At 51.8% G+C, this 26,050-nt stretch overlaps 1 protein-coding gene across 3 annotated transcripts in view; it reads left to right on the top strand.

Moving 5' to 3' along the window:
* Positions 1-26,050, top strand: part of RRP1 (ribosomal RNA processing 1) — a 45,887-nt gene that overhangs the window by 4,897 nt on the left and 14,940 nt on the right. For 2 of the 3 annotated variants that reach the window (XM_081139070.1, XM_081139071.1), the window contains exons 5-12: positions 1,306-1,367; positions 3,871-4,000; positions 4,108-4,172; positions 4,396-4,562; positions 8,492-8,568; positions 9,054-9,151; positions 9,403-9,422; positions 10,397-10,510. In XM_081139070.1, the coding sequence (XP_080995196.1) occupies positions 1,306-1,367; positions 3,871-4,000; positions 4,108-4,172; positions 4,396-4,562; positions 8,492-8,568; positions 9,054-9,151; positions 9,403-9,422; positions 10,397-10,510 (733 nt within the window). Of the gene's footprint in view, positions 1-1,305; positions 1,368-3,870; positions 4,001-4,107; positions 4,173-4,395; positions 4,563-8,491; positions 8,569-9,053; positions 9,152-9,402; positions 9,423-10,396; positions 10,511-11,532; positions 13,566-26,050 lie in introns of those variants that run through there. The other variant, XM_081139069.1, reaches the window with a different exon arrangement.

Genomic DNA, 26,050 nt, shown 5'->3' with positions numbered 1-26,050 from the left:
CAGGTGAATGGGCAGTGTTGCTATCTGACAGCAGGTGACCCAATGGCCACACTGAATGGGCAGTGGCCGGGCCTCACTAAGGACGGGTCCCTCAGGGCTGCAGTTTGTGTGATTCTGTCATTCAGATCAGCTTAGTCTTGGGTCAGGGTTATGTGGACTGCATGTCATATATTAAAGTGTGGGCCAGCTGGTGGGCCAGGCAGAGAGCTGAGGAGAGAAAGAGGGTAGGCACTAAGGCCATGGGCAGAGGAGCAGGTGGGCCAGGCTTTGCAACTTTACAGAATACAGGTTTATAAGGCAGAGGAGCTCTTACGTGTCAGCATGCTGTTGCCCTGAGGTGCAGTCGCTGGACCCTCAGGTCAGATGGATTCGGTTGCTTTTTGTTTTTTTTTTTAAATATATCTTTATTGATTTCAGAGAGAGGAGAGGAGAGGGAGAGAGAGAGATAGGAATATCAATGATGAGAGTCATTGATCGAGCCCGCAACCCGGGCATGTGCCCTGACCGGCAATCGAACCCTGGTCGCCTGGATCCTAGGTCGATGCTTAACCGCTGAGCCACGGCCGGGCGGATTTGGTTGCTTTTTGAGGCCCATTTCCCAGGTTCCCCTTGTGACCACATCTAGCAGCACAGCCCCCATAAAGGCTGACCCTTTTGATGGCCCAGAAGGCAGGGAGTCATGTAGGACAGGTCTCCATTGTTCCAGGATAGGCGTCCTGGCTGCCAGGTATGCTCTGTACTGTTCTCTCGCCTCTCACCGCGACTGGACCCTCTATGGGCATGTTGGGTCATTATGTGGAATGCAGGAGAACTGGGCCAGAAATACTGTGAGCCATTGTACTGGGGAAGTGGGGAATTGTGGGGCAGGCACTGGGCTTGATTTAGATGATGAGACTAAAGGGGAGAGTTTACTGAATGAAAATGGGAGAGAAAGGAAACCCTTCCACACAGTTGGGAGGAGATGTTCTCAGTTGTGAGACCCGGTTTTGGCAGGACCTCTCCCTCCTGTGCTTCATTACTGGTCCTTACTCCTGAAACAGGGAGCAGTCCGTCTTAGCTGCTGCTCATGGTGCTGCAGTTGATACCCAGGTGTCCTCTGTGAGCCTGGCTTCTTGGTGACCTCAGAAAGTTGGGGCATCTCAGCCCTGGGGAGCAATGTGATCTCCGAGCCAGAGTCCTGAGGGCTTGGTGTCCTGTCCACCTCCAGCTCGGGTGTTTGGGGCATGCAGGTGACCTGGGGCAGAGGAGCTTTCTGGGGAAGTCTGAGTTGTGCTACCACTAACTGGGTTTCCTTTTGTGCCACAGCTCATGCGTATGGTCCTGAATGAGTCCTTGACGGCCCTGAAAACGCAGGGATGGGAAGAAAGGTCAGTGTGCACAGCATGTCCTGAGTCTGTCTGCTCACTGGCCATTCCAGATTTGCGCCACTTGGGGATTGGGTTCACAGATTCTCTTTTAATTATTTGTTGTAAAGAGACGTCAGCCTTAACATTAAAGAGTGACCCGATGGTACTTAAATGAAGGTGTTTTGAAAATTACAGTTTACATGTGTTCATGGAAATGTTTGTTTTTAACCTTGTTGGTAAGTTGTGAATTAGAATTGAGTTCTCTCGTTATAATATATGTTGTGTGTTAGTGTATTTAGCTCTATTATCAATAATCATAGCCCCCAGTTCTAGAAATAATTTGTCCAGACTTCTCACTTTTTAAAAAATATATATATCTCTATTGACTTCGGAGAGAGGAAAGGAGAGGGAGAGAGAGATAGATACATCAATGATGAGAGTCACTGATGAGGTGCCTCCTGCACGCCCCCGATTGGGGATCGAGCCTGCAACCCGGGCATGTGCCCTGACTGGGAATCAAACTGAAATCTCCTGGATCCTAGGTTGATGCTCAGCCACTGCTTCACGCCCGGCTGGGCAGACTTCTTACTTTTATAGTGGTGCTTGTGGTTGGGAAAACTGTGTACCCATAAACTGCAAGGGCCCCCCATTTCTGCTGCAGTTAGGCGGGCTCTGGGCTCTGCTGGGTCTCAGCTCTTCCAAGCCCCTCTGGGAGACCCGGGAGCAAGGGCGGGGTGGGAGGGACTCCTGCTTGGCCTGAATCTGTGCATTCAGGTGATGGGGAGCACGTTTCTAAACCTTCGGGGGACGGGTGGGGGGACAGACTGAGATCCACCGCACAAAGGGAGCTTCTGAATGTTCACATTTAAAGATTTTTTTTAAATTAATTTAAAATTTGGTTTATAATTGTTTTCTAATTTTGAGGGTGATACATGTTCAGTATAAAAAACTCAGAAAATTTATAAGACTGTGAAAAAGGAATTCCAACAGACAATTTTTAAGATGTTGCATTGTTCTGTGCACATGGTACGAAGGTGGTGTCATATGATATTTGCAAACTGCTCTTTATTTCACTGACGATGCACCAAAAACATTGTGTTTCTGCTGCTGCATGGTCTTGGGAGTGGGGTAGGGGTAAAGGGGCTTAGAAGCAATGTATTTTGAATTGATTTATAATTAAAAAGTATACATTGAAGGAGTTTATTTCAAGCACATGGGTACTAAAACTAGTCCGCAGGTGTTAGAATAGCTAGTGAACCAGAGTCCAGCTTACAGGCCAAGGTTGCTAGGACTTTTGATCTTCTGAAAGCAAAGTTAGCAAAATCTTATCCCTGGCTGCCTTTTTCCCATATGAAAAAGATCAGGAGGAGTTGTACTTTAGTTACCTGAATTTTTCTAAGTTTAGAATCCTTGTGGGTGACTACACTGGGGCAGGAGTCCTCTGGTTTTGAGTGGTTGTCATCCCTAAGTCCCCATGAGGACCTTGAGGCCCAGGGTCTCACGCATTTCAGGACCTTGGACTGTGGGTTCCCCAGTAGGTAGCTAGTGACTGAAGCGGAATTAAGTGTTAAAGGGACAAGTGTGCTGTAGCTGACTTTTCATTGGTTTGTCATTACGGAGGTAGTTTCATCTTTGTTGTTACCAGCAGTTGAGCCCAGAGGTCATTTTGAAGGGCTGGGCCCCTGGGTGGCCAGTGCTGCTGGTGTGGTCTCCTCTGCCCTTTCTCTTCCTGACACAGCATCTGTGACCAGTTTGTTTTTGGTAAGCTTCGTTAGCATTGTCAGCAGCCCCGGGAGGAGGGCTCTCGCACCTGCCCTGGCCTCGGCTCCTTTTTCCCGAGCATCACTTTTCCTTCCCTACCCAGTGAATCCCCACTGTTGCCGTGCACCCACATCATCCAGGCAGCTCCTTAAAGAACACCCATTCTCCAGCTCGGGTATAGGGACCTGTGTGTCATCAGGTGCCCAGGTATTCAGATGCACCCAGACCACTGAGATGGGTCTCTGGAGCTCTCTGAGCTGGGAGCCCAGGCCTCTGTGACCACTGAAACCAATGTGCCAGGGAGAGGTCTGTTGTGACTTCATGGGCCGTGTACTCGGTGAAGCAGGACCCAGGAGCTAGCTCATCCCCCTTCCATGACCTCTATCTCCTTTCTCAGCATTTGCTGTGTCCTCGTGTGCCTTCCTGAGCAGTTCCACAGAGGTGGGAGGGGGTGAGACATGGTGGTGGCAGCCTTCTGTCACACCAGGCCTCTCCCCTGTGGTCGTCTCAAGGATAGAGGAAGGTCCTGTGAGTGCTTACACATCTTACACTTTGCAGCTGAGCATCAATTATGCCGTATGTTTTATTGCTGATAAGGTCCCACAGATCGGTAGTTGCCAGGGTCCTTTGTAGTGGGACAGACCAGTGTGCAGTTGAACATGGGCGTGTTGGAGGACAGGGTGTCTGCTCCATATAGGCAGAGGACACCAGTGCCCTGGTGCCTGTCATGACTGCCGCTGTATTTGCTCATTTCTTTCTTCAGACAGATCGAGCAGCTGTTGGAGCTTCTGACGACTGAGATCCTGCACCCTGACAGCCAGGCCCCCAATGGGGTGAAGAGCCACTTCATTGAGATCTTCCTAGAGGAGCTGGCCCGAGTGGGTGCAGACGAGGTAAGGAGCGCTGGGGTGTGGGTGGGGCCTGGGCAGGTCCGCACTGAGCTCCTCCCTGGATGTTCATGAAGGAGGGACTGAGGCAGCTCTGCTTACTTCCCCTGTAGCTGACGGCAGACCAGAACCTCAAGTTCATTGATCCCTTCTGCAGAATCGCTGCCCAGACTAAGGAGTAAGTGGCAGGGTTCCCTGGCTGGCCTCTTCTTTTGCACTGACTTCAAGGGACTGTCTTTGGGAACTTGCTGTTCCCTCTTGGGAAGACAGTGTGTGCTGTATCCACATGACAGAGTCACCGACCGATGGGCAGTGATGGGGGAACATGGTCACAGGCAGGAGTCACCAGTTCCTTTCCTTGAGGGTCCCACTGTCGGCCTGCTTTCGTGTCTCCCCTTCAGCACCCTGGTTTTACATAACATTACTCGGGGCATCTTTGAAACGATTGTGGAACAGGCCCCGCTTGCCATCGAAGACCTAATGAATGAAATGGAGGGGGAAGTGTCAGAAGAGGACGAGCAGGAACAGGACATGCCAGCCAAGAAGCGGTTTGAGAGGCCACCGAAAGGTGAGGGTCCAGTGTTCAACATGGTATGTCTGCATCTCTGCGCCACCCGCCCTGCTCCGAGGCAGTAGTGCACTTCCTGGGATCCCCACATTTCCCTCCTGTCTAGTCTCCTTGTTTCTGCCCCAAAGTCTGTTCTTGGCCTGGCTGGCAGGGTGTCCTTTAAAAACAAGTGCTCACATCACTCACTCTCTTAGCCTCTCTCCGTGTGTGCCATCCTGACTCCCCGGCCCCTCTGTCCCACCAGTCTCCACCCTCTGTCACTCTAGGGGCCCTACCCTGACCACCTGCTTAAAGCAAAGCCTCCCAGCCCTCACCCTGCCTCACTTGCTGTCTCACTTCCTGGCATAACTCACTTATAGCCACGTAAATCACTTGTTCATGTTCCTGGCCCATCTTCCCCACTGAATGTCAGCTCCACCAGGACAGGGAGCTCTGTTGATCATAGCTGCGTCCCCAAGTGCCAGGAGCATTGGCTAGTGCAGAAGCCGGGAGTCTAGATGCGAATGAGTGAGTGAACAAATGAATTTCTAGATGAGGGAATGACTGAAAGAATGAATAAAGGGAACCCCTCGAGTAAATGTCCCAGCACATGGCAGTGGGACAGGACCTGTGGTACTTTGGCAGCAGCGGCGTCCAGTTTGGCCCGGTGCTGATGGGGTGGATTAGGGGACCTCAGCTGCTCTTGCATGGCCGATCCTGCTGGGTGCCTGTGTCGTGCACTGTGTATGGCGTCCTGTGGCTGTGGCAAGCGTGTCATTGTTCACCAGCTTTAGGACTCAACCATCTCCGAGTTTTTTTTGTAGTAAGTACACATAGCAGAGTTTATAATTATAATCATTCTTGTTACAAGTCAGCGGCATTAAGCGCATTCACATTGTGCAGCCATCTCCACTGACCATCTCAGAACTTTCCATCTTGACAAACTAAAACTCTGTCCCCACTGAACACTAACTCTCCACTGCCTCCCTCCCCCGCCCTTGGCACCCACCATTCTACTCTGCCTTTGTGAATTTTATTACTTTAGGAGCTTCATATTACTGGATCATGTAGTATTTGTCTTTGTGACTTATTCCACTCAGCAGAAGGTCCTCAAGGTTTATCTGTGTCATAGCCTGTGTCAGGATTTTGTTCTTTTTAAGGCCCAAGAGTGTTTCATTGTGTGCATGGACCACATGCTGCTTATCCAGTCATCTGTCGATGGACACCTCTGTTCTTCCTGCGTTTTATCTGCTGTGAATGATGCTGTGAAAATGGGTGTACAGTGTAGCTTTTTTTTTTTTAAATTCTCACCCGAGGATATTTTTTCCATTGCTTTTCAGAGAGAGTGGGAGAGAGAGAGAGAGAAAAACCTCAATGTAAGAGAGACACATCAATTGATTGTCTCCCACATGGGTCCCAACTGGGACTGAGCCTGCAGCTGAGGTACATGCCCTTGGCTGGAATTGAACCCAGGACCCTTCAATCTATGGGCCAACGTTCTAACCACTGAACCAAACCGGCCAGGGCAGTGCTTTTTCTTTTTCTTTTTTTAAATGAAGTTGAATGTTTTATTTTTAAACCTTTTTTTTTTCCCTGCGAGGCTGTTGCCTCACTGTATAGAAATAGCACCAGCAAACGCAATACATTGCAGAGTGAAGATAGTATTTGTTATTTGACTCTGTAACAGCTTGTCTCCAAGCCAGTTACCTCCAGTGGAAGGATAGTTAAGTATTTTGACCCAAATGCAGAGATGAATGGAAGCAAGTTACAGTATTATATAAGACTTTAGATAACAATGTTATCCTTGAATTGCATAATTTTTACAACTAGGTTTTACCACAGAAAATTTCAGGAATTCTGATACAACTGTACCCCAGCCTGAAAATCATAGGCTGCTGTCAGAAAGATGCATGTTGTGTTTTATCTGCCAGCATTAGAAAGTTAAGGGGTATTTTCTTCCAGTGGCGTTGTGGTTTCTTTGTCCATTTTTACACTAAATCTGACCACCACTAACGTAAGACAACCATGCTAGACGAAGTTGTTTCATGCTGCTTTATTTAGGGGGCTCATCTTCACTCCCAGCAGATTTATGGGTTTCTCGTGCTCCTCCACTCATTAGCTCTCTAGCTCTGCAGAGTCACTCAGTGTCATCGTGACCAGCCAGCCATCTTCAGGACAGGGGTTGTTGGCAAGCCCTAGAGTTTCTGCAGGAGCGTCATTAATTTCAGTTACTACTCCTGACAGAGGAGGAGAGAGTTCACGCACAGCTTTCACACCTGTCAAAGCATCAAACTCATCTTTTTTTATTAAAATTTTTAAAAATTTTATTGATATTAGAGAGAGGAAAGGAGAGAAACATGGATTTGTTGTTCCACTTATTTTACACAGCACTGGTTGATTCTTGTATTTGCCCTGACCGGGGATTGAACCTGCAACCTTGGCATATAAGGATGATGCTCTAACCAACTGAGCTATCTGGCCAGGACCAGCCTCATCCTGCTTGTCCAATTTTTTCCTGACTTCAGGAAGACTATAGTAAATAACATCTCCCAAAGCTTCCTGTGCAAAAGTGCTGATTCCCACTATTTCAATTCCACTTTCTGTTGTTACCCATTTGTGTTTCTCTGAATTTACACTCCGAGATCAGATTGGGGCGGGGCCCATAGTGTGTTTCTTTGAGCCGCTACTTTTTATTATTTTGGGTATATACCCAGAAGTGGGATTACTGGAGCGTATGATAATTCTATTTTTAATTTTTTTAGAAACCACTATACTTTTTCCACAGCTGTTGCATCATTTTTACGTTCCCACCAACAGTGCACAACACTGTCATTTTCTCATGTGTTTTTTGATAGTCACCCTAATGGGTGTGAGGTGGTATCTGGTTGTGGTTTTGAGTTGCATTTCCCTAATGAGTAGTGACGTTGAGCATCTTTTGTGTGCTTGTTGTCCATCTGTATATCTGTTTGGAAAAGGGTTTGTTCAGGTCCTTTGTACATTTTCTACTGTATTGTTTTGTTATTGGGTTTTAGGAGTTCTCTATATATTCTGGATACTAACCCCTTACCAGATGCTTGATTTGTGGATAGCTTCTCCCATTCTGAGTTGTGTTTTTACTCTATTGGTAGTCTCTTTTAATGCACATTTTAAAATTTTCATTGTCTGTTTTGTCTATTTTTTCTCTTGTTAGTTGTGCCTTTTGTGTAACATCCAAGAACTCAGTGCCACATCCAATGTCATGAAGCTTTTGTCCTGTTTTTTCCTTAAGTTCTATTGGTTTAGGTTTACATATAGGTCGTTGGTCCATTTTGAGTTAATTTTTGTATGTGGTACAAGGGAAGATCGAGCTTTACTCTTTTGCACGTGATGTCCAACTTTCCCCTCATCATTCCCTGAAGAGACTGTCCTTTCCCCACTGAATGGTCCTGGCATGCTTGTGGAAGGTTATTTGACCATAAATTAAGAGTTAACTTGCCCCTCCTCCATCTGCCACACACCCACCTACCCCTTGCCCCTCATGGCCACCTGTGGTCCATAAGTTTTCTTCTGTCAGCAGTGACATCAAAGCCTCAGATGATCTGAAACATCATGTCCAACAGGCCCACCCTGTGGCTGGACTAGCTGCCCGCTTCCTCCCTTCTAGAGTGTCTGATGCCACGTTTGCCTAAGACGCCCCCTCACAATTCCCTCTGTTTCTCTCCTTAAGGACTGGTCAGGCTTTAACGCCCTCTGGGATGTCTCCCTTGTTTCCAGGCCTGTGGTGGCCCCGCTCCCCTCAGCTTGAGGCTGTCGGGGTCCCCCACGGCCTCGTGCTGTGGGCTCCCCAGCCTACACCTGTGGACTCTGCCCAGGTTTTAGGCCCTGGCAGATGGGACTGGTTCCTAGATGTGTGTATTGGGGGCCTGAGACACCAAGCGTGTCTTTGAGTTGATGGAGCCCTTTCATTCTAGGCTCCTATGGAGCTGAGCCGGACATGGGTGAGGAGCAGGCCAGAGACAACGACGACAGCGCTGGTGCCGTCCTTCAGGTAGGAGGCGTCACCATTTGTCAGCCACCCCAGGACTGCCCCGGCCATCTCCTGGGGTGCTGGGCCCAATGAGGTGGTGCGAGCCCAGGGCCAACATTGGGGTGCCTGCTGGGTGTCAGAGCTCAGGGGATAGGGCTTGTGATTTCAGGCAAATTGGGAATGTGGAATACTTACAACTTTTAAGTATTGATTACTTGGGGAATTAGATTTTAGGTATCTTGGGGTAAATAAAGTGTATCAAACTTAATTTTACTTTTTCATGTGGCTACCATAGAATTTAAATGTGCAGAGGCTGCCCCCCACCCCCCTCACATTTCTGTTGGGCGGCGCTGTCGTGGAGTGAGCTGTAGACAGTCACTTTTGCTGAGAGGATAGCAGGTTGCGTCCTTGTGGTCCAGGTGCTGCTTTCTACTTGGTTCACACTCTGGCGGTAGGTACCTGGGTAGTAACTGACTCTTTGTCTGTGGTGTCTCTTTGTGAAACAGTTTGACTATGAGGCTGTTGCTAGCAGGCTGTTTGAAATGGCCAGCCACCAGGACACCCCTTCTCAGAACAGGAAGCGTCTCTACAAAGTGATCAGAAAGTAAGTGTTTCTCTTAAAGTGGCTGACCTGTCCTTCCCTCTGCCCTGGGACTGCCCCTCCCCTCTCCAGTGGCCTCAGCCAGGGGGAGAGGGGGCAGTACTCCGCCTCAGAGCCCCGGTAGGGAGGGGCCTCACCCAGGGCCACATGCTGCCTGCCCAGGAGGCTGGAGGTTGTGGGGCTGCCTTCTCTGCTGTGGCCTCCTTACTCCCGGAGCCACAGCTATGGTCAGTGACTGTCTCTCATTTTTGCAGGTTGCAGGACCTTGCTGAAGGTGAGCACTGGGCTGTGCACTGAGGGTGGCCCCAAGGAGAATGCATCTGTCCCCTTCTCTCGGTGGAGCACTGGATCTCGTGTGTTCACCCTTGTAGCACGAATAGTGTGCAGAGAGGCTGCTGTTTCTTTGGGAGAGAGGCAGGCTGGGGCCTCTGCAGCGCATCTTAGTTCAGTGGTGTGGTCTTCAGATCTGAGTATGAGAAGATTCAATGCTGGGTCCATGGCAGGGTGGGGCCCACGAATCTGCATTTCTAGTAATTTCCTAAGGCTGCTGGTTTGCAGCAGACATCTCCACATCTTGGTGTGCAGCTGATGGAGCTGGTACGGTTTATTCTATAGACAGTTTTCTGTAAGGTTTAGGATTGGAAATGTAGCATTTCCCCCCCAACATTTCATTACAAAAATGTTAACACATATAGCAGAGTTGAAAGGATTTTACCATTAAGACCTGCATATCCACCACCTTGACTCTGCCATTGACATTTCACTGTCCCTGTTCTATCACAAATCTGCCCATTGAGCCCTCCCTCCCTCCATAAGTCCTCCCTCCCTCCAAGCACTTCATGCTCATTATAGACTAAAGTCTAGTGTTTTTAAGGTGAAATTTACATACAGTGAAATGCATGAATACTCTGTGCATCTGTGGGTTTTGATTAGTGTACCAGCCTTTGTAACTCCAATCCCATCAAGACATGAAGCATCACCACTGTCCCAGGTCGCTTTCGAGCCCCTTCCCAGCATAGGCATTTTTAGGAAGTAGGCTGTGGCATGTTCTAAGTACTCCAAGAACAGGCTGTCCCGCATTGTGCCAATTATGTTTTCAAGCCTGCTGAGCTGTGGTGGGCATTGGAACAGGGCCTCCTTTTACGAAGTTTGGGGAGGGGCTGCTTGTGGGGTCATGTGAAGCAGTGAACTCTCAACCTGAATCAGGCCTGCCCTCAGCCCCTGACCATCTTTCTACCTTGTCCTTAGGCATCTTCCCTGAGGATGACATCCCAGAAGAAGCCTACAGGAAACTGCAGGAAGGGAGGCAGGGGAGGAAGGCGAAGAAGCGTTTGCCCAAATCCCAGTTGCAGAATAAGCCAGGTAGGACCAGTGCCCTTGGTGGTGGAGGGGCTTACCCACCTATTGTAGTGGGGAGCATGCCTGCCCGTCTCCCTGACGTTGGCCTCCAGGCGTGATCCCTCCCCCTGCTTGCCCAGGGTGCCCCCAGCGCCAGGCGTCCTAGAGATGTGGTGCCCTGGACCGGATGCCCTGCAGCAGCGGGGCTGCCTTATGCAGCCGTGCCTTGGGCTTACCTGGTCGTCCGGGGCCACCCGCCATCTCCCCTGCTCTCCTTGTCTGCAGTTTCAGTCTGGGCTGCTGTTTCCTGACCTTTTTTATCTGATCCGTATGCATCTGGTGGGTTTTGCCCCGTCCACTCCTCATTCTCTGCGTCCTCCTGAGACCTGTTCACCTCACTGTGCTCTCCTTGATGTTAGAGTCTTACCTTTCCCCTCCCTTCTCTTCTCCCCCTCAGCAAGTGGTGAGAATGTGACAGCCCCCTCACTGAGCTTCTGTCACCTCAGGCCCTGCACCCACTGCAGGGCACAGGGGTGCCTGCTGCACTGCAAATGGGCTGTGCCCTTTGAAGGGTTTCTCAATTCCCCCCTGCTCCAGCCAAGGCCACCTCCGTTCGTTTTACACTTGGGCTTGCGGCAGGCACAGGGCCAGCTTGCACACCTGCTCTAGGCCGGCCCCACAACACCATCTCATGGCTCTGTTGTGCACCAAGTTGAGTTGTAGCTCCTGGCCTTGCTTTCTGAGCCTGTCCCTTCTGGCCATCACCTCCAGCCCCCAGCGCCCTGAGCCTAGACCCCTCTGTCGTGTCTTTTCCCTGATCACGTCTTCACGCTGCTCTTTCTGAGGCTGCCTCTCTGGTGTCAGAAGCCAGCATCTCCACGCTGGCGCGGCCCTGGTTGGCTATTGCGTCTGCTCCCGAGGCTGTCGGTGCTTCTGTGCCGGGTGCTGTCATGGCCTCTGCTGCCCCGGTGCTCTCACCTTTGGTCAGTACTGATGTAAAGCAGCCCGGCCTTCGCCGCCTGACTCATGTGGCTGTGATGTTTTAGGGAGAGGTGAACAGGAGGAGCCACGTGCAGACCTGAGTTCCAGATCAGAGAGGAAGAGGCGGCGGCGGGGCACGGGGGCTGACCCAGCTGCGACCCAGGAACAGCCCGGGGCCCGTGGCAAGAGAGGGGTGAGCAAGAGGCGGCGGCGGCCACAGGCAGGGGCCAGAGCGAAGGTGCCTGGCTGCCCGGAGCCAGACATGAAAAAGAAGGGGACACGGGAGAGCAAGAAATGACATTGCCAGGCCAAGCCCAGGCAGAACAGTGCTGTCCCCGACACTGCTTCCTGTCTGCACTGTGTTGAATGTGTTAGCAGGCAGGTAGGCCATGTTCCTGAGATACCGGACACGGTCAGAAATCAGCACTAAATGATGTTGGCTCTCACCAGTGCCGTGTCCCAGAGAGTGCGCCACTGCGCTGCCCTCAGTCAGGAAGGACCCCGAGACCTGGAGCACCCTGTAAACAACCCTCCCTGGCAAGGCAGGGGGCCGGCTACGCCATGGGGCGGCTATAATAAAATGCTATGTGGTTCTTAGAAGTAGAGTCCTGCCCGTGCCCTTATGCGGGGAGGTTTCCAGTGGGGTGTATTGGCAGGTGCCTGTCCCCATAGGGTTTATATTCTATACCCATTTTTGGGGGGAAATCTGTTTATACATTTCTCAAACAATCTGGAAGAGCACACGTGCTGGCAGCGGGTTTCTGGACAGGCTGTTACTCTCCACTTTATAAACTTGTGTTTGGAGTTGACAGCAGACCCTGGTGCTCAGGGTTGATGTGCCTGAGGCAGGAAAGGTGGCTCCTCTGCCCACCCTGGTCTGTGACTTGGAGGCAGAGCTGGATCTGACGTGCAGTGGGCAGACCTGCTCATTCCCCATACCTGTCTCAGCTCCTTCAAATTAGGTTCCAACCCTGTGTTCATCCCAGAGGTCATCCGGGAGGGCCTGAGCAGCTGCACGTTCTGGACCCTGACCAGAATGCCATGGAGTGGGCACCTTCCCAGATGGAGTGTGCTGTAAGGAGTCCCTGGCCCCAGAACCCCAACAAGGGGAAGCAGGAATGTGAAGCAGCACCGGGGGCTCCCGGCAGCCTCCAGGCAGTGCTGTAGCCGTGACTGCAGAGGTGTCAGGGAGACCGTCGTGGGTTTAGCCTATATCCTGCATTCTGCAGGCATCCAGGCCAATTGGGCCACTGCTGGGCTGAGGCGTGTGGATGAGCCTGCAAAAGGAGCACCCTGGGAAAGACCCACTGAGGCTGGAACCGAACCCCAGTTCCCAAGCCCTGCTGCAAAGCTCGTTCCCCAACCAAGGGGGAGCCAGGGCCATGTGGACCCCCCTCTATTCCAGCTGCTGGCTGGCTGGGAGAGCAGGGTTAGGACAGGAAGAAGGGAGCACAACTGCAAAGTCATCTGGAGTTCATAGCTCCCTTTCCCCCAAGCGACTCACAATTTTGTTGAAATTCCTTGGGTCATAATGTTAGGGAACCAGCCATACTGTAGAAATTTCTGGGGTGGGAACAGTTATAACCCTATTGCAGTTCCTACTCCAGAGCCCTTCATCTGCTCCATGGCTTGTCACTGCCTCCGCCCTCCCCTGGAATCTGATCTTAACCACTTTGTGCTCCTGACATAAGGACATAACTGTCAGTGCGCCAGGGGCTGCTGATTCACAGCAGGCACTCTGGCGGAACTTCTCCCCGTCAGGAAATGTTCTCGTTGGGCAAAGTGATGAAACCCTGAAAAGCTGAATGTGATCAACATTGCCCCCCCCAAGAAAGCTCGTGTTCAGTTGGCACTAATTTGTTTCCTGTCCTTTTAAAAATGCTTTATTGAGAGAAAGTTCACATCCATGCAGTGCACCCTCATAAAGTGGACAAGTCAGTGCTTTTTAGGGTACTCAGTACTGTGTAACCATCACCACAGCCAATTTCAGAACATTTTCACCCCAGAAGACATCTTTAGCTGTCACCCTCCCATGCCCTGGCACCCACTAACCTTTCTGTCTACAGGTTCCCTCATTTGGACTTCAGAATAATTGGGGTCATACAATGTGTGGTCTCTGGCTTTCACTCGACACCTTTTAGCCTTCCTTCATGTTGCTGCACATTTCAGTCGCATTCCTCTGGCTGGATGACTTTCCACTGTGGGGATGGACCATGAGTTTTTTTATTTGTCCACAGAGATTGTCCCCTTGTCTCTTCCCACCCCTGGTTTTTGAGAACAGCTGCTGTGAGTGCTCACATACAGGTTTCCGCATGGGCCTCTGCATGTCTTGGCCATGTATCCAGGAATGGAGTTGGTGGGCCAGGGGGTAGGAGGTGACCGTGTGTAGTTTGAAGAACTGCTAGATGGTTATGTGGCCAGACCTATTTATGTTCCCACCTTAGGGGTTGGGGGCCCCTCTCTGAGTGTGACCTGCTTGTGAGTACAGCTTCAGCTGAGTGCTTGCTGGTGCCCCTCACCCTGTAAGCCTGCGGTATGGCCATAGTGGCACAGCTGCCAGAGGACTGGTGATTCAGCAGAGCCCGCTGCTCACCTGCAGGGATCCCGCCAGGGTGCACACTAGGAGGCCCACCCCTGCCTCCCCACCTCTGCCCCCACCTGGTCCCTCAGTCACCCATGAGGTGACTCTTAGGAAACTTGGCTCAACCAAGTGTGTGACCTTGGGCTGGCAACCACCACTCTGAGCCTTCACTTACCAACCAGTAAAATGGGAATAATGGAGCCTGGCTGGCATGGCTCAGTGATTGAGCACCTACCTAGCATCCAGGAGATTGCAGTTTGATTCCCAGTCAGGGCACATGCCCGGGTTGTGGGCTCGATCCCCAGCAAGGGGCGTGCAGGAGGCAGCCGATCAGTGATTCTCATCATTGATGTTTGTATCTATCCCTTCCTCTCTGAAATCAATGAAGACATATTTTTAAAAAGTAAAATTAAAATGGGAATGATGGGGCTATGATGATGGTTATGTTGCTTTTCAAAACAGTCTCAAACTTACAAGTACAGAGTTGCAAGTAGAGAGTTTCTTCCCCCAAACAGCCTGAGAGTGTGCTGCCTTGACGTGCATCACCCCGAAGACTAGGGTGAGTTTCCTACAACAATGACATTTTCTTAACCACAAAACAACTGTCAAGTCAGAGTAGCACAGGCCCCTCATTGCCGCCTAACCCACAGGCCTGTTCTGGGGCACCTTTTTCAGCCAGTCCGTTCCCCATTAGGAATCACCTTGTAGGGGTCTCACGTCTTTAGTCCTTCCATCTGTTCCAGTGCCTCTGTCTTTGCTTGACATTCTAGGCCAGGCACTGGTGACATCTCAGACCTGTGATGTTCAGCACACCCCCTACTGTGGGGTTCTGAGGGTGTCCCTTGTCTAGACTCAAGTGACTCCTTGGCCAGGAGCACTGCAGAAAATAATGTTGGTCCCCATGTCCTGCCTGGGCCACGTCCTGGTGCCAAGAGTCTTGGGAAAGTGGATGTGTCACAGGTTGGGGTAGTTTCTCATCGACTTTTCAGTTAGTCATTGATTTCAATTAGTCATGATTTACATCGTGGCTTGTGGTTTCTTGTTTTATCCAGTGGGTTGCAATCAATTACTGTCACTTATTTGAATACTCAGATTGTACCAGCTTGTCTGTGGGAGACTTCAGGCTGGCTCTGTTCTCTTTAAGGAGTCCCACCATGCCCTGAGCACCCCTTGCTTTTATTAGGGTAAGAAGCCCCAGGCCCAGCTAGGCTCTGATCTGGAGTCAGGCTGGCCACTTTGATTCCACAGTGCGGCCTGGGGTGGGAGGGGTGGCAAAGCAGGGAGCCCCTTTGGCCCAGGCTCTGGGTTGTCCAGGCTGCATGGAAGGGGTCTCATTAGGAGAGGGGAGGGGAGAGGGGCAGGGAGGTGAGGAAGGTACCGTGTGCTGACCAGAGTTCATGAAGGGAGTAAACCAGGATGGTTTTGGACCCATCCCTCCAGTCGTGGGTCAGAGGGTGGATTTGGGGGTAGTCCTGCCAATAGCCCCAGTTGGGACACTCAGACCAATGTTTTGGGGCAGCTCCAACTTTTTCACAAACTGCCTTACAAAAATAGCCTTTAATCACTTAGGACCTGGTAGCAGGGGACTGTCCTCTCATTCTTGGCCTGGAAGTTAAATGGGCAGCAAGACACAGGTGACCCAGCCTCCTGGTGGTGCATGTTGAGGCCTGGACTATGGTGGCAGCAGGGGAGGGACAGATAAAGGAGAGACACCTCCCCTCCACATTCAGTGCCCTGTGCAAGTGGGAGGAAGCGCCCTAGTGGGAATCCATGCCACGTGGCCAGCTTCAGCCCAAATGGAAAGGGCCTAGGCAAGGGCCCCAGTTGTCATCTGAGTCCTCCAGGTGCCAGTCTGCAGTCTGGAAGGACCAGTTCAATCTCAATGGGAACATTGCCCCAAATGGACTTTTATACTGAAAAGAGCAGGCCAGTCAGCTGACTGCTGGGTCAGGCCTGGAGACTAGACTATAATGGGCCACTTAGCCTGTAAACTGGGCCAAGTGTATTTCCCACACTGGCTCTGGCTGGAAGATGCTGCATCTGGTGGTGCCACATCTCCCCACAGCGGCTGTCCTGGGAGTCTGGAGGCTTCCTTCTGAGGTCCAGCTTCCTGGCGCTGGGGCTGCACTTGGCACCATCATTTTCTGAGCAGAGCTTCATCGCTTTGAGCTGGTGACCAACCAGACATGTCCACTCAGGTTGTGTTGCAGATAGTCTGTTCCCACGGAGCCATGTGTGGGCGTGTTTGCCAATGACACACAGTGATATCGCGCTCTGTCTACCCATTAATCCACCTCTCAAGCTGCCCACCTACTTAACTGTCATCTCTGCCTACCTGTCACTCATCTGTCATCTCTCCCTACCTGCTTATCACCATCGGCTTCCCTTCCCCCTCCCCCTCTCACCTTAGAGAACGGATACCTGAGTGAGAGCCCTGGTAAGTCTAGCTGCGAAGTAGCCCATCCCCCCTGACAGTGTCATTCCCCCTTGGGTGTCATCTCCCCGTGTTACGCCCACACTGGCATCCTCTGTGGAGTTGCCTTATTTGTGTGGAGCCCTCCATTCCTGCTGTGGATCGGGGCAGGGTGGAGGTCCAGGGGGCAGCCCAGCCCTCTCTCGCCCTGACCCTGGGGATGCTGCTGCTCCCCACTCCCATCTGGGACTGGCCCCAGGGAGCAGGTGCAGTCCCACCATTGGCCTCTGGGGGGCACCCAGGGTATCTGCATTTCCTCTCTCCCTTTGGGGTTAGAACGCTATCCCAGTCCCTGCCCAGGTGCCCCAGTGGCCAACTCCACACCCCTCTTACTATTTTTCTCAAGTGGAGCTCCCAATGCACCTGCCAGAGACTGAACCCTGTAACCACTGCCCTCCCAGAACCTGTCCGTCCCTGTGCCCCTGGAGGTGACCAGGGCTCTGAGTGTGTGGCGGGTATGGGCTGCTTGGTCAGTCACCCAGCCTGCTGGCCACTCAGCCCACCTTGTCCTCCTCAGACTGGACACAGGCCCAGGGGTCCTTGGGGCCAGGCTCAGCTGTTGGGCAGCCCATGTCCATATGGCTGGCTTGGAGGACTCACCTTCTTACCACCAGCCTGGCCAGCCCACAGGTGAGGCCCATGTGGGGGTTCCTTCCTGAGGGGTCTCAGGATCTCAAGGCCCCACCCCAGTTGTCCTCGCCCCTCCCTCCAGGGGTCACCAGGGGAGTCTGGATGAGCTCCAGGCAGCTGTGCTCCATCCTCCAAGCTCCTCATTTCCCACTGCTGGGAAGATGGGACCCCAGGAAGACACTGCACCCCTATTCTCAGGCCAGGTCGCCCCAACCCCAGCTGTGTGGGGCCCTCGGCCATGGCCCCCACATGCGGCTCCCCTGTGTAGTTCAGGGGGCCCCCTGGATCACAGTGCTAGGGTCTCACGCAGGCAAGCCCCTGTCCCCACCAGGGCCTGGCACACATGGAATGACATGGGTCCCCCTTTGGCACACCTATCCAGTGTATCACTCAGGAACCTGAGCTGCAGAATTTCAAATTACGACAGTTGGTGGTTTGCAGTGTCCAGCTAGACCCCAACTTTCAGGTGCTCCATGCCCTTGGCAGCCCAGCTCACCACCCCTCCCTGCAGGCACCCCTTCTCCCGCTTGTTCCCTTCTCTTTCTCCTCTCCTCTCCTCTCCTTTCTAAGTGTTCACTCAGCCCCATGTTGGATGTCTGCTGCACAACCAGTGACCCCGCTCAGGGTCTCATAGGCCGAAGTCCAGGTGTTGGCCCAGCTGACACCACATGGGAGGCTCAGGGTCCCCTTCTCAGCCCACCAGTTATTGGCAGAATTCAGTTTTTTGCAGCTATAGGTCTAAAGTTTGTTTTCCTGTTGGCTGTCACCCAGGGTCACTCTCAGCTCCCCTGGCTGCCTGCAGTTCCCTTGTCACATGCCCAAGGCTGGCAGAAGTCCTCTGCTGCTTGGTCATCTCTGAGCTCCAGCTCGCCTGCAGCTCACCTGCAGCTCACTTGGTTAGGTCCGGCCCACCCAGTGGGGGTGGGATCGCATGGCCTGTGCTAGGGGTGGGCCTCTTGGGGCCCCCTGAGATTCCTGCCCCCACGGTCCCTACGCCTGGTCCTTCCCTCTGTCCTGAGTCTTACACCTCAGAGCTTGACCCAGAGCAGAGGACCCAGGGACCCCTTCCCTCTTCTGCCCCTGGACAGTTGCCTGCTCTGGAAGGTTTGCAAGAGAATGAAAGGAGTAGGAAACACTAGAATGTTGGGGAGAAAGGGTGTTAGGGTCAATAAAATCAGAAAGTGGCCCCAAACTCCTTGGATGCCCAAGCTGTTCCGCCTTGCCTGGCCACACTGCTGATTTCCTTGGCCAAGGGCCAGGGAATGGGGCCCAGGGCAGCTAGGGAAGGGGTGGGGAGGGAATTTGAGGTCACCCCACCCCTATTCACAGCCCCGAAGCCACCATCTCAGTGTCAGCGCTTCCCTGCTCCTCACCAACCTGCAGTACCCCCAGGTCTGCCCTGACTGCCCATCCTGCCTGCCATCCCCAGCGTGCCCTGAGGCAGGGGGCCAGGCTGAGTATTGGGCATCCAGCCTGGCTGTGCCAGCGGAGAGAGGGTGGAGCTCATGATGAGTGCAGGACAAATGGTGCCAGGGCCTGTTTGGCGCCTGACTTGGTTGTGGCCCCACAGCCCTGCCTCCTGGATGCCAGCCCACATCACCAGGAGGAAAGCATGTGACCAGACTGCACATGGACAGCTCTGACCTTCCCTTGGAGTGTGCTAGGTGGGCTCCTGCGCTGGCTCCTTCCCACCACTGACCTTGACCTGAGCTTCCTGGGGTGGATCATGCCTCCAGGCCAGAGGGCCAGGGCACTCACAGGGGCTGTGCCCCAGCACCCCTAGGTCCTTGCCTACCCCCCACTACCGCCCTAGGGCCCAGCAGCCCATTTGCTTTGAGGCACTTGGGCTGCCTGGGCCTTGTCCTGGGGTGTTTCCCTCCCCAGGTGGGAAGGTGGGGGTGGACTGTTTGGTTGGTGTGCATCTTGGCAGCCCTCGCACGCTGAGGCCTGCACACCCACAGCTTCGTCCCAGGGCACCATGGGGAGCAGGGTTCCCCTCCCACCAGCCAGGCCCCATCCCCGCCTCTTCTCTCAGCCCACCTCCTAGTCAGAGGATGCCGCACACTGACCTGAATGGAGCGGCGTCTGCTCCGTGTCTCCCACCTGGGGTTTCCCAAGCAGGAAACCCAAGTCTTCACCTTTTCTTGGGGTAAAACTGGCGAAGCACAGGCATGTATTAGCGAAATGAAGCTGCTGGCGCTCAGACTCTCAGACCAACGGAAGGACAGGTAGCTGATGACTAAATTGTGGGCTGGCTGCAGAGCTTGGCATTTTATTTCAAAACAGTGGCTAGTATTTGGGTGCTTGGGGCAGAAGGAAGGGTGGGTCTCCCCGCATTCCAAAGGCCTCCTGCAGCCTGTGTCCCCAGAGCAAAGAGCATGACATGAAAGGGCACCAGACGTTAGCTTTGTGTCAGTCACATAGGAAGGACGAGGCAGGGACAGGCGCGCCACTAACCTCAGCCTGCTCGGCCTGCCCACCCATGCTCTGTCCCCACCATTTTTGTCACGCTGTGCCTCTGGCGATGCTAATTTGGAGGTCAGGTCCAACATGGGAACTCTGAAGCTCCTCCTGGGGCCGAGGCCTTGACCTTGGACAAACCACACAGCTTATGTACTTACCTATTAGGTGACCCAGAGATCCTGTCATTTCACAATAATTAACTTGATGAAAAGTCAGAGCTTGGCCTGAGCTGGGGAGCTGCTGGCCCAGCGCAGATCTGTGGGCACCAGGCTGTGGGAGGGAGCCAGACAGCCGTGCCTCAGTTTTCCCATCTGTCACACGGGGATTGGCAGTAGTGCCTCCCTCAGGTTGCTTGAAGGTTCAATAAATTAACGCGTGTCAAGTATTTGGAAGCGTGCGGGACGGAGCGGCTGTGGGGAGCGTTGGCGACCTGAGCTTTCCTCAGTTTTCACTCTGCTTGTGCCGAGAAAGGGCGGCCCCCCTCAGGAGGACCTGGGGAACTGCCAGGTGGGAACCAGGGATGCTTCCTAAACCTGTGTGTGGGGACGCGACCTTTCCCCCCTGGGACACCGGCGACCAGTATGGAGGAGCCACATGCCGCCCTCAGGGAAACGCAATTAGCCGTTTATTTCAAGGGAAGCTATATTTTTGGAGAAGCCTCTTGTAACATAAAAGTACACTCATTGCTTAACAGAGAGGCAGTTTTACTGCTGAACCCACCAGGGACGTGAGGCCCATTAGCCACGTGTCAGATCTGTCTGCCTCCGCGCTCTCCTGAAATCTAAAGGCCGTGTTACAGGAGTAATTTGTGTCTTTTAAATAGTCAACTATAAATAGGACAGACTGAGCTGGAAGCAGCAAGGAGCAAGGAAAGATGCTGGGAACAGCAGTTCCCCCACAGAGTGAATCCCGTTAGAGGTGACTGACTGCTGGGGGGGAGGAGGGACGGTGAGGCCACCTGGTCCCTGCTGCTCAAGCCCCTACAAGAATCAGGCGCTCCCTCCCCGCCTGGCGGCTGAGGTGGCTGATCCACGGAGCCGCCTTTGCTGTCTACATATCCCTGCTCTAGGGCTGGTGCGGGGGGGCAGTTCTGTCCCCAGAGCCCACCTGCCCTCCTCATGGCCCTGAAGAGCCAGGTGACCAAGCTCTGTACCAGACCACAGTTCACCCACCACGATGGGGCTGCTCAGGGACGGGTTACACAGCAAAAGGACACTCCAGCTTGAACAAGGTTGGTGGCCGGAGCGTCCCAGTGTACCCAGGGCCTCCTCAGTGGGGTCTGTTGGGGACTGAGGTAGAAGGCAGAGCACAGAGCCCCTAACCCACCTGGGGAGCCTGACCCTCTTTCCTCCCTTGCTTTGGGGGTGAAGCTGCCCGTGGGCAGGGCAAGGGGAGGGGGAGGGGAGTGAGAGAAGTCTGCAAGGTCAGGGCCAGATTTTGTGTTTCTTTAAAATTTTGACATTTTCTTTGTGGTCGATTTTTTGGTATCAATTTTGATTTGTTACAATATTGTCTCACAGTTCGATTCCCAGTGGGGGCACATGCCTAGGTTCCAGGGCTCAATCCCCAGTAGGGGGCGAGCAGGAGGCAGCCAATTGATGATTCTCTCTCATCATTGATGTTTCTCTTTCTCCCTCTCCCTTCCTCTCTCTGAAATTAAAACAAAACCAAAAACATAAAATATGTTTTTCTGCATCTCCCCACTCCACTCCTGGCAGTGGGCATGGTCCCGGTCCTTGGTGAGGTGAGAAAGGGGGCAGGCTGCTCCAGTCTCTCACCAGGACCACCAAGGGTGAAAATGTGCGTATCATTGAGCAAGTTTGTAAGTAGAATAGTGTTATGGTCTGAATTGTATACCACCAATAATTCATAGATGGAAGCCTAGCCCCCAATATGACTGTGTTTGGAGAAAAGGCCTTTAAGAAGGTAATTAAGGTTAAATCAGCCCATAAGGATGAAGCCCTAATCCAACATGACAGATGTACTTCAAGGAGAGGAAGAGACACCAGGAGTGTATACGCACAGTGGGAAGGCCATGTGAGGATGCAAAGAGAAGGCGGCCGTCTGCAAACCAGAAAGAGAGTCCTCACTGGAAACCCCCATGCCGGCACCTTGATTTTGGACTTCCAGCATCAAGAACTGTGAGAAAGTAGACTGACGGCGTTTAAGCCTCCAGTCTGAGGTCTTCTCTTAAGGCAACCTGAACAGACTAATACAGATTTGAATTTAAAATGTGTATTTTTATATTGACCTCTCAGTGGAAGTAAGAAGAGTAAAGAGATTGGTTTTCTATGGGTCTGAAGACTCGTTGTGTCTGTTGGGAGATTGAAAGGCTTTATAATTTCGGGCCCTCACCCAAGCAGGAGCTGCTCCAGCATCGGAAGCTCATTATGTACTCAAGCTGCTCACCCCCAGTCCTCTTTTATCCCAGAGGCTTGACCAAAGCCCTGACTTTCCAGCTGTATTCCTTATGGAGGCTGACAGGTATTGATCAAAAGATCCATCTTATTTCAATAGATGAAACGTTTGCCAAATTCTGTATTTGAAATTGTTTTAATAGAGACCTTCCAAAATGTGAGAAATCTGTTTGAAATTCAATATTGTCTTTTAAGACTTGTCCTTGAGAGTGAGAGTGAACTCGTTGGTAGTCGGTAAGAGCTTCATAGGCTGAATCGATTTTTGATAATGCATTTAAAGAGACAGTGCTGATGAATTTGATCAATTTCAGGACAGTTGATAACATTTCTTTCAGATATTTTGGCTGTGTTATTAATGCTACTGCATGCTAACATAGAACACAGTAAAACTTGATGTGTTGCCAAGCACTAGAAGTGCTTCATCTAGAGTTTCCAAAATGTTGCCTGACTAGAGGTTTCATATTGTCAATATATCTTTCACCATCACCAGGACGCCGTAGCCCTGGCAGCTTTTACAAGGGGGACCTATAGTAGGGGTCTTTTTGGACATCATAATGGTGAACATAATAGGTAAACATCAGTCCATGACTGGACTAAAAGGCTACATAGGTTCATACTTATGAAAGCTGAAGGCAAGTCACATGTCTTCCTGTCCTTGGAGCCGTTATATAGCTGACGTGTTTCAATGTATTATACAAATACATGATCGATTCTGGAAGGAATGATGTCATCTGATGGCAGCATTGCTATAATGCTTTTTGCTCTGCTGTAAGCCATAAACAAGAGGGACCATTTAGAATGCACATGACTTCACCGCTAATCTACATTCTCCCAAAGTAATTTCCAAATTTTAATATGGCAACAATCTGAAATTATTTTAGCTTGCACTTTCACATATTAAAAATACACATTAAATTCTTCAAAAAAATTGTTCATTAATGAGAACACAGACTTTTTTACAAAAGGCTTCCTTAGAAATGTTAACTTGAGTCACAGTGTGGAGGTGGCCAACTAAAGGAAACGTACCTGTAGTTCAGCCCTTAGATCTAACGCATCCCTCAGACCCTGAAGGGTGTCAGACGCCGACTGTGTTTAGAACCAGAGCTCCACAAGATGCTTCCAGGTCACCAGCTGGGAATTACCCTCACTTTGAGAAGGTCCAGATAAGTGGTAGTAACACAGTGAAGCTAGTCAAATCGATACGTGACAGCATTCCATGGTTTTAATCACGCCAGCGTATTAGGCAGACATTCCTAACTTCCTTTTCAGTCTCAGGAAGAAATATTTGGAAATCCAGGTTAGTTCTTTCATCCGTAGATTTGTGAGCCAAAGTAGTGATTGTAATGATTCCCTGGGAGCATCTAGTATAAGAGACTCACAAGTCGTGACCCTTCGACCGTACACGTTTTCTCCTGCATCTCATGAATGACCTGTAGCCACCCGTGTCTGTAGAGTGCCAAAATGAAACTATATAAGTCGAAGAAAGGTTGCCATTTAAGGCCATCTTAGTGAAATCTTTAGGAAAATATTTTAATAGTCATATATTTAAAAGGCAAGTAGTGAGCTATAATTATGCTATTTTGAACTAGGTTATATCTGCTTCGATAGGATCCTATAGAAAATATTCTGCATGCAAAAGAAGAAAAAAGTTGACAAAACCACCACTGCATTTCATTGAAGCTGGTCAGGAAACCCAAGGGGCAGTGATTTCATCGAATTTACTGGACGTACGATCCTTCTATCTCTGTCCAGCACGTGGTGAAGTCGAACATTGAAAGTTACAAAGACTTACCTGTTAGCCTCAAGTTGTGCGGGGACATGAACTTTAACATTTGGGAAGACAATCCAGCCTAGTGAGAAAATATCTTTTCCATCCCCACTGTGTTGACTCTGCCTACAGGGAAAGTGTAAAATCAACGACGAGGGATGAAAAACCATGTGTGCGTGTGGGGCCCATTACTTGCTAGTGTTAGAGGAGCAGAAAGACGGACGTGGGTGCTCTTAAGGCTGCAGGTTGGTAAGGGACGTAGTGTGCTGAGCAACTAAGGTGCCCTGTGCAGAAACGAGAGAGACAAGTTTACGGTAAAACTCCAGGCTACATGCAAAAGCAGCAGCTGTGGGCAGGGCCACTAGTCTTGGTGACATATAGAATGGTTTTGGTGAAGGAGATGACACCGGACCTGGATCTTGAGTCAAAAGAAAACCTTCATTCATTTATTTCTATTTTTGAAAGAATTCAGAGGCAAGTATAACAACGTCTATCTATCCATAGCTAGGTTTTTAAAAACAACAAAGAACATAAAAGCTAAAAGGTAGACATTAAACAGAAAACAAACCAAACTTCGACCGTGAAAATGCGCATCCCGTGGAAGGAGGGGCATGGAGATGAAATACACTTCGTCCCACAAACGCCACTGGCCTGAGCTATGAAGCCCGGGGGACCTAGGCTATTCCATGACATGGAAAACGTGCGAAGCCCGTGAGTGAAAGTGCGGGATTGAAGAGTGCATCCGGAGCCCGCCGGCGGGGCTTGAGGCCGGCGGGGGGAGGTCAGCGCGTGGCGCTCAGAGGGCAGCAGAAGCCGGGCAACCAAAGCCGGAGTCGCTGCAGCCGGAGGAACGCAAGGTGGGAGCTGGCGTTTCCCCAGGGGCGGAAAGGTCAGGGTTTTTCCTGGAGCGTCCAGCTGCAGAGTCTGGTGTTCGGAGCATGCTCAGTTTGACTGCGCCGCAGAGGGCCCCGTCCTCGCCGCGAGGCTCAGAGGAGGTGCCGCCCGGAAGCAGCGGCGCCTGAGAAGGCGAGAGCCTCCTGAGACCTCGGGAGGACGTTCGAGAGTAAGTGCGAGAGGAGACGGTGATAACATTGTTTGAATCGAGAACGTCAGTGACCCTAATGCAGGCCTAAAGGATTTAAGACTTTCCTCTTACAGTCCACAAAGAATTACTAATCCTACGTGCACAGGGCGCGATGAGATGGGTGTTTCATGAACGGTACTGCAGTGGCACAGCTGGGGTTTAGACCCCGAGGAAATCTGCGCGGGAGAGAGAGTACAGATTCAGGAGGGAACAGAGCTGTGAAAAGGAAAGAACTGCCCTGAGGGACGTTTTTGGCAGCGACACTGTCTTGGTTTTGTATTTGTTGCCCAGGGGAAGGGGTGGAGTTAATAGTACACCCGAGGTTACCGCTTGGGCGACTGGGAAGACAATGACACCATCACCGAAGGGGCGCAGATCAGGAACAGGAGAAGAGTTGGGGTGACAATGATGGATCAGTCCCACGTTAGCCACCTCGACTGAAAGGTGCTCACGAAGATTCCTGTAGGACAAGCCAAGTGGCAGTGGACAGTTTCAGTGGCGTAACATGTTAGAGGATTCTGTCTCCCTGGTGTGAATTTCAAAATAAGCATCCCGAGGAGTGGGCGGCTCTCCGCGCAGCATTGGAAGATACCAGGCGCAGTCACAGTTACTATATTTTTAAAAACAGATCTTCGTTGATTTCAGAGAGAGGAAGGGAGAGGGAGAGGGAGAGAGAAACATCAGTGATGAGAGAGCCATTGATCGGCTGGGATCGAGCCCGCAACCCGGGCACGTGCCCCGACGGGGAATCGAACCGCGATCTCCTGGATCCGAGGTCCATGCTCAGCCGCCGAGCCACGCCCGGCCTGGCATTCACAGTTATTTTAACCATGGCCACTAAAGTCACCAGCTTCACCGGCATCTTCCCTGGTTCAGGGAAAGGAGGGCGCTCAGCCGGGGAGGTCAGCATGGCCTCGGCCTGGAGGCGGCCGTCAGTCCACAGCACACGCGCTGCAGTCTGCTGGCTGATGTTAAGCGGCGTGGCCACAGGGGGCTGCAGGGAAGCTGGACGGCGTCTCCTGGCTCGAGTTCTGTGATTGTCATGGGCCTCTAGGCACGGGTCTCGGGGAAGCGAATTTAGGACTCATCCGCCAGTGGGTGGTAGACGGAAAAGTGAGAGCAGGCGAGTGGGACAGTGCATAGACCTGGCAGCGGGGGTCATTATCC

The sequence above is a fragment of the Miniopterus schreibersii genome (genome assembly GCF_964146895.1).
Source record: "Miniopterus schreibersii genome assembly, chromosome: 5".
In the NCBI taxonomy this organism is placed as follows: Eukaryota; Metazoa; Chordata; class Mammalia; order Chiroptera; family Miniopteridae; genus Miniopterus; species Miniopterus schreibersii.
This window is presented reverse-complemented; position numbering and strand designations above follow the sequence as displayed.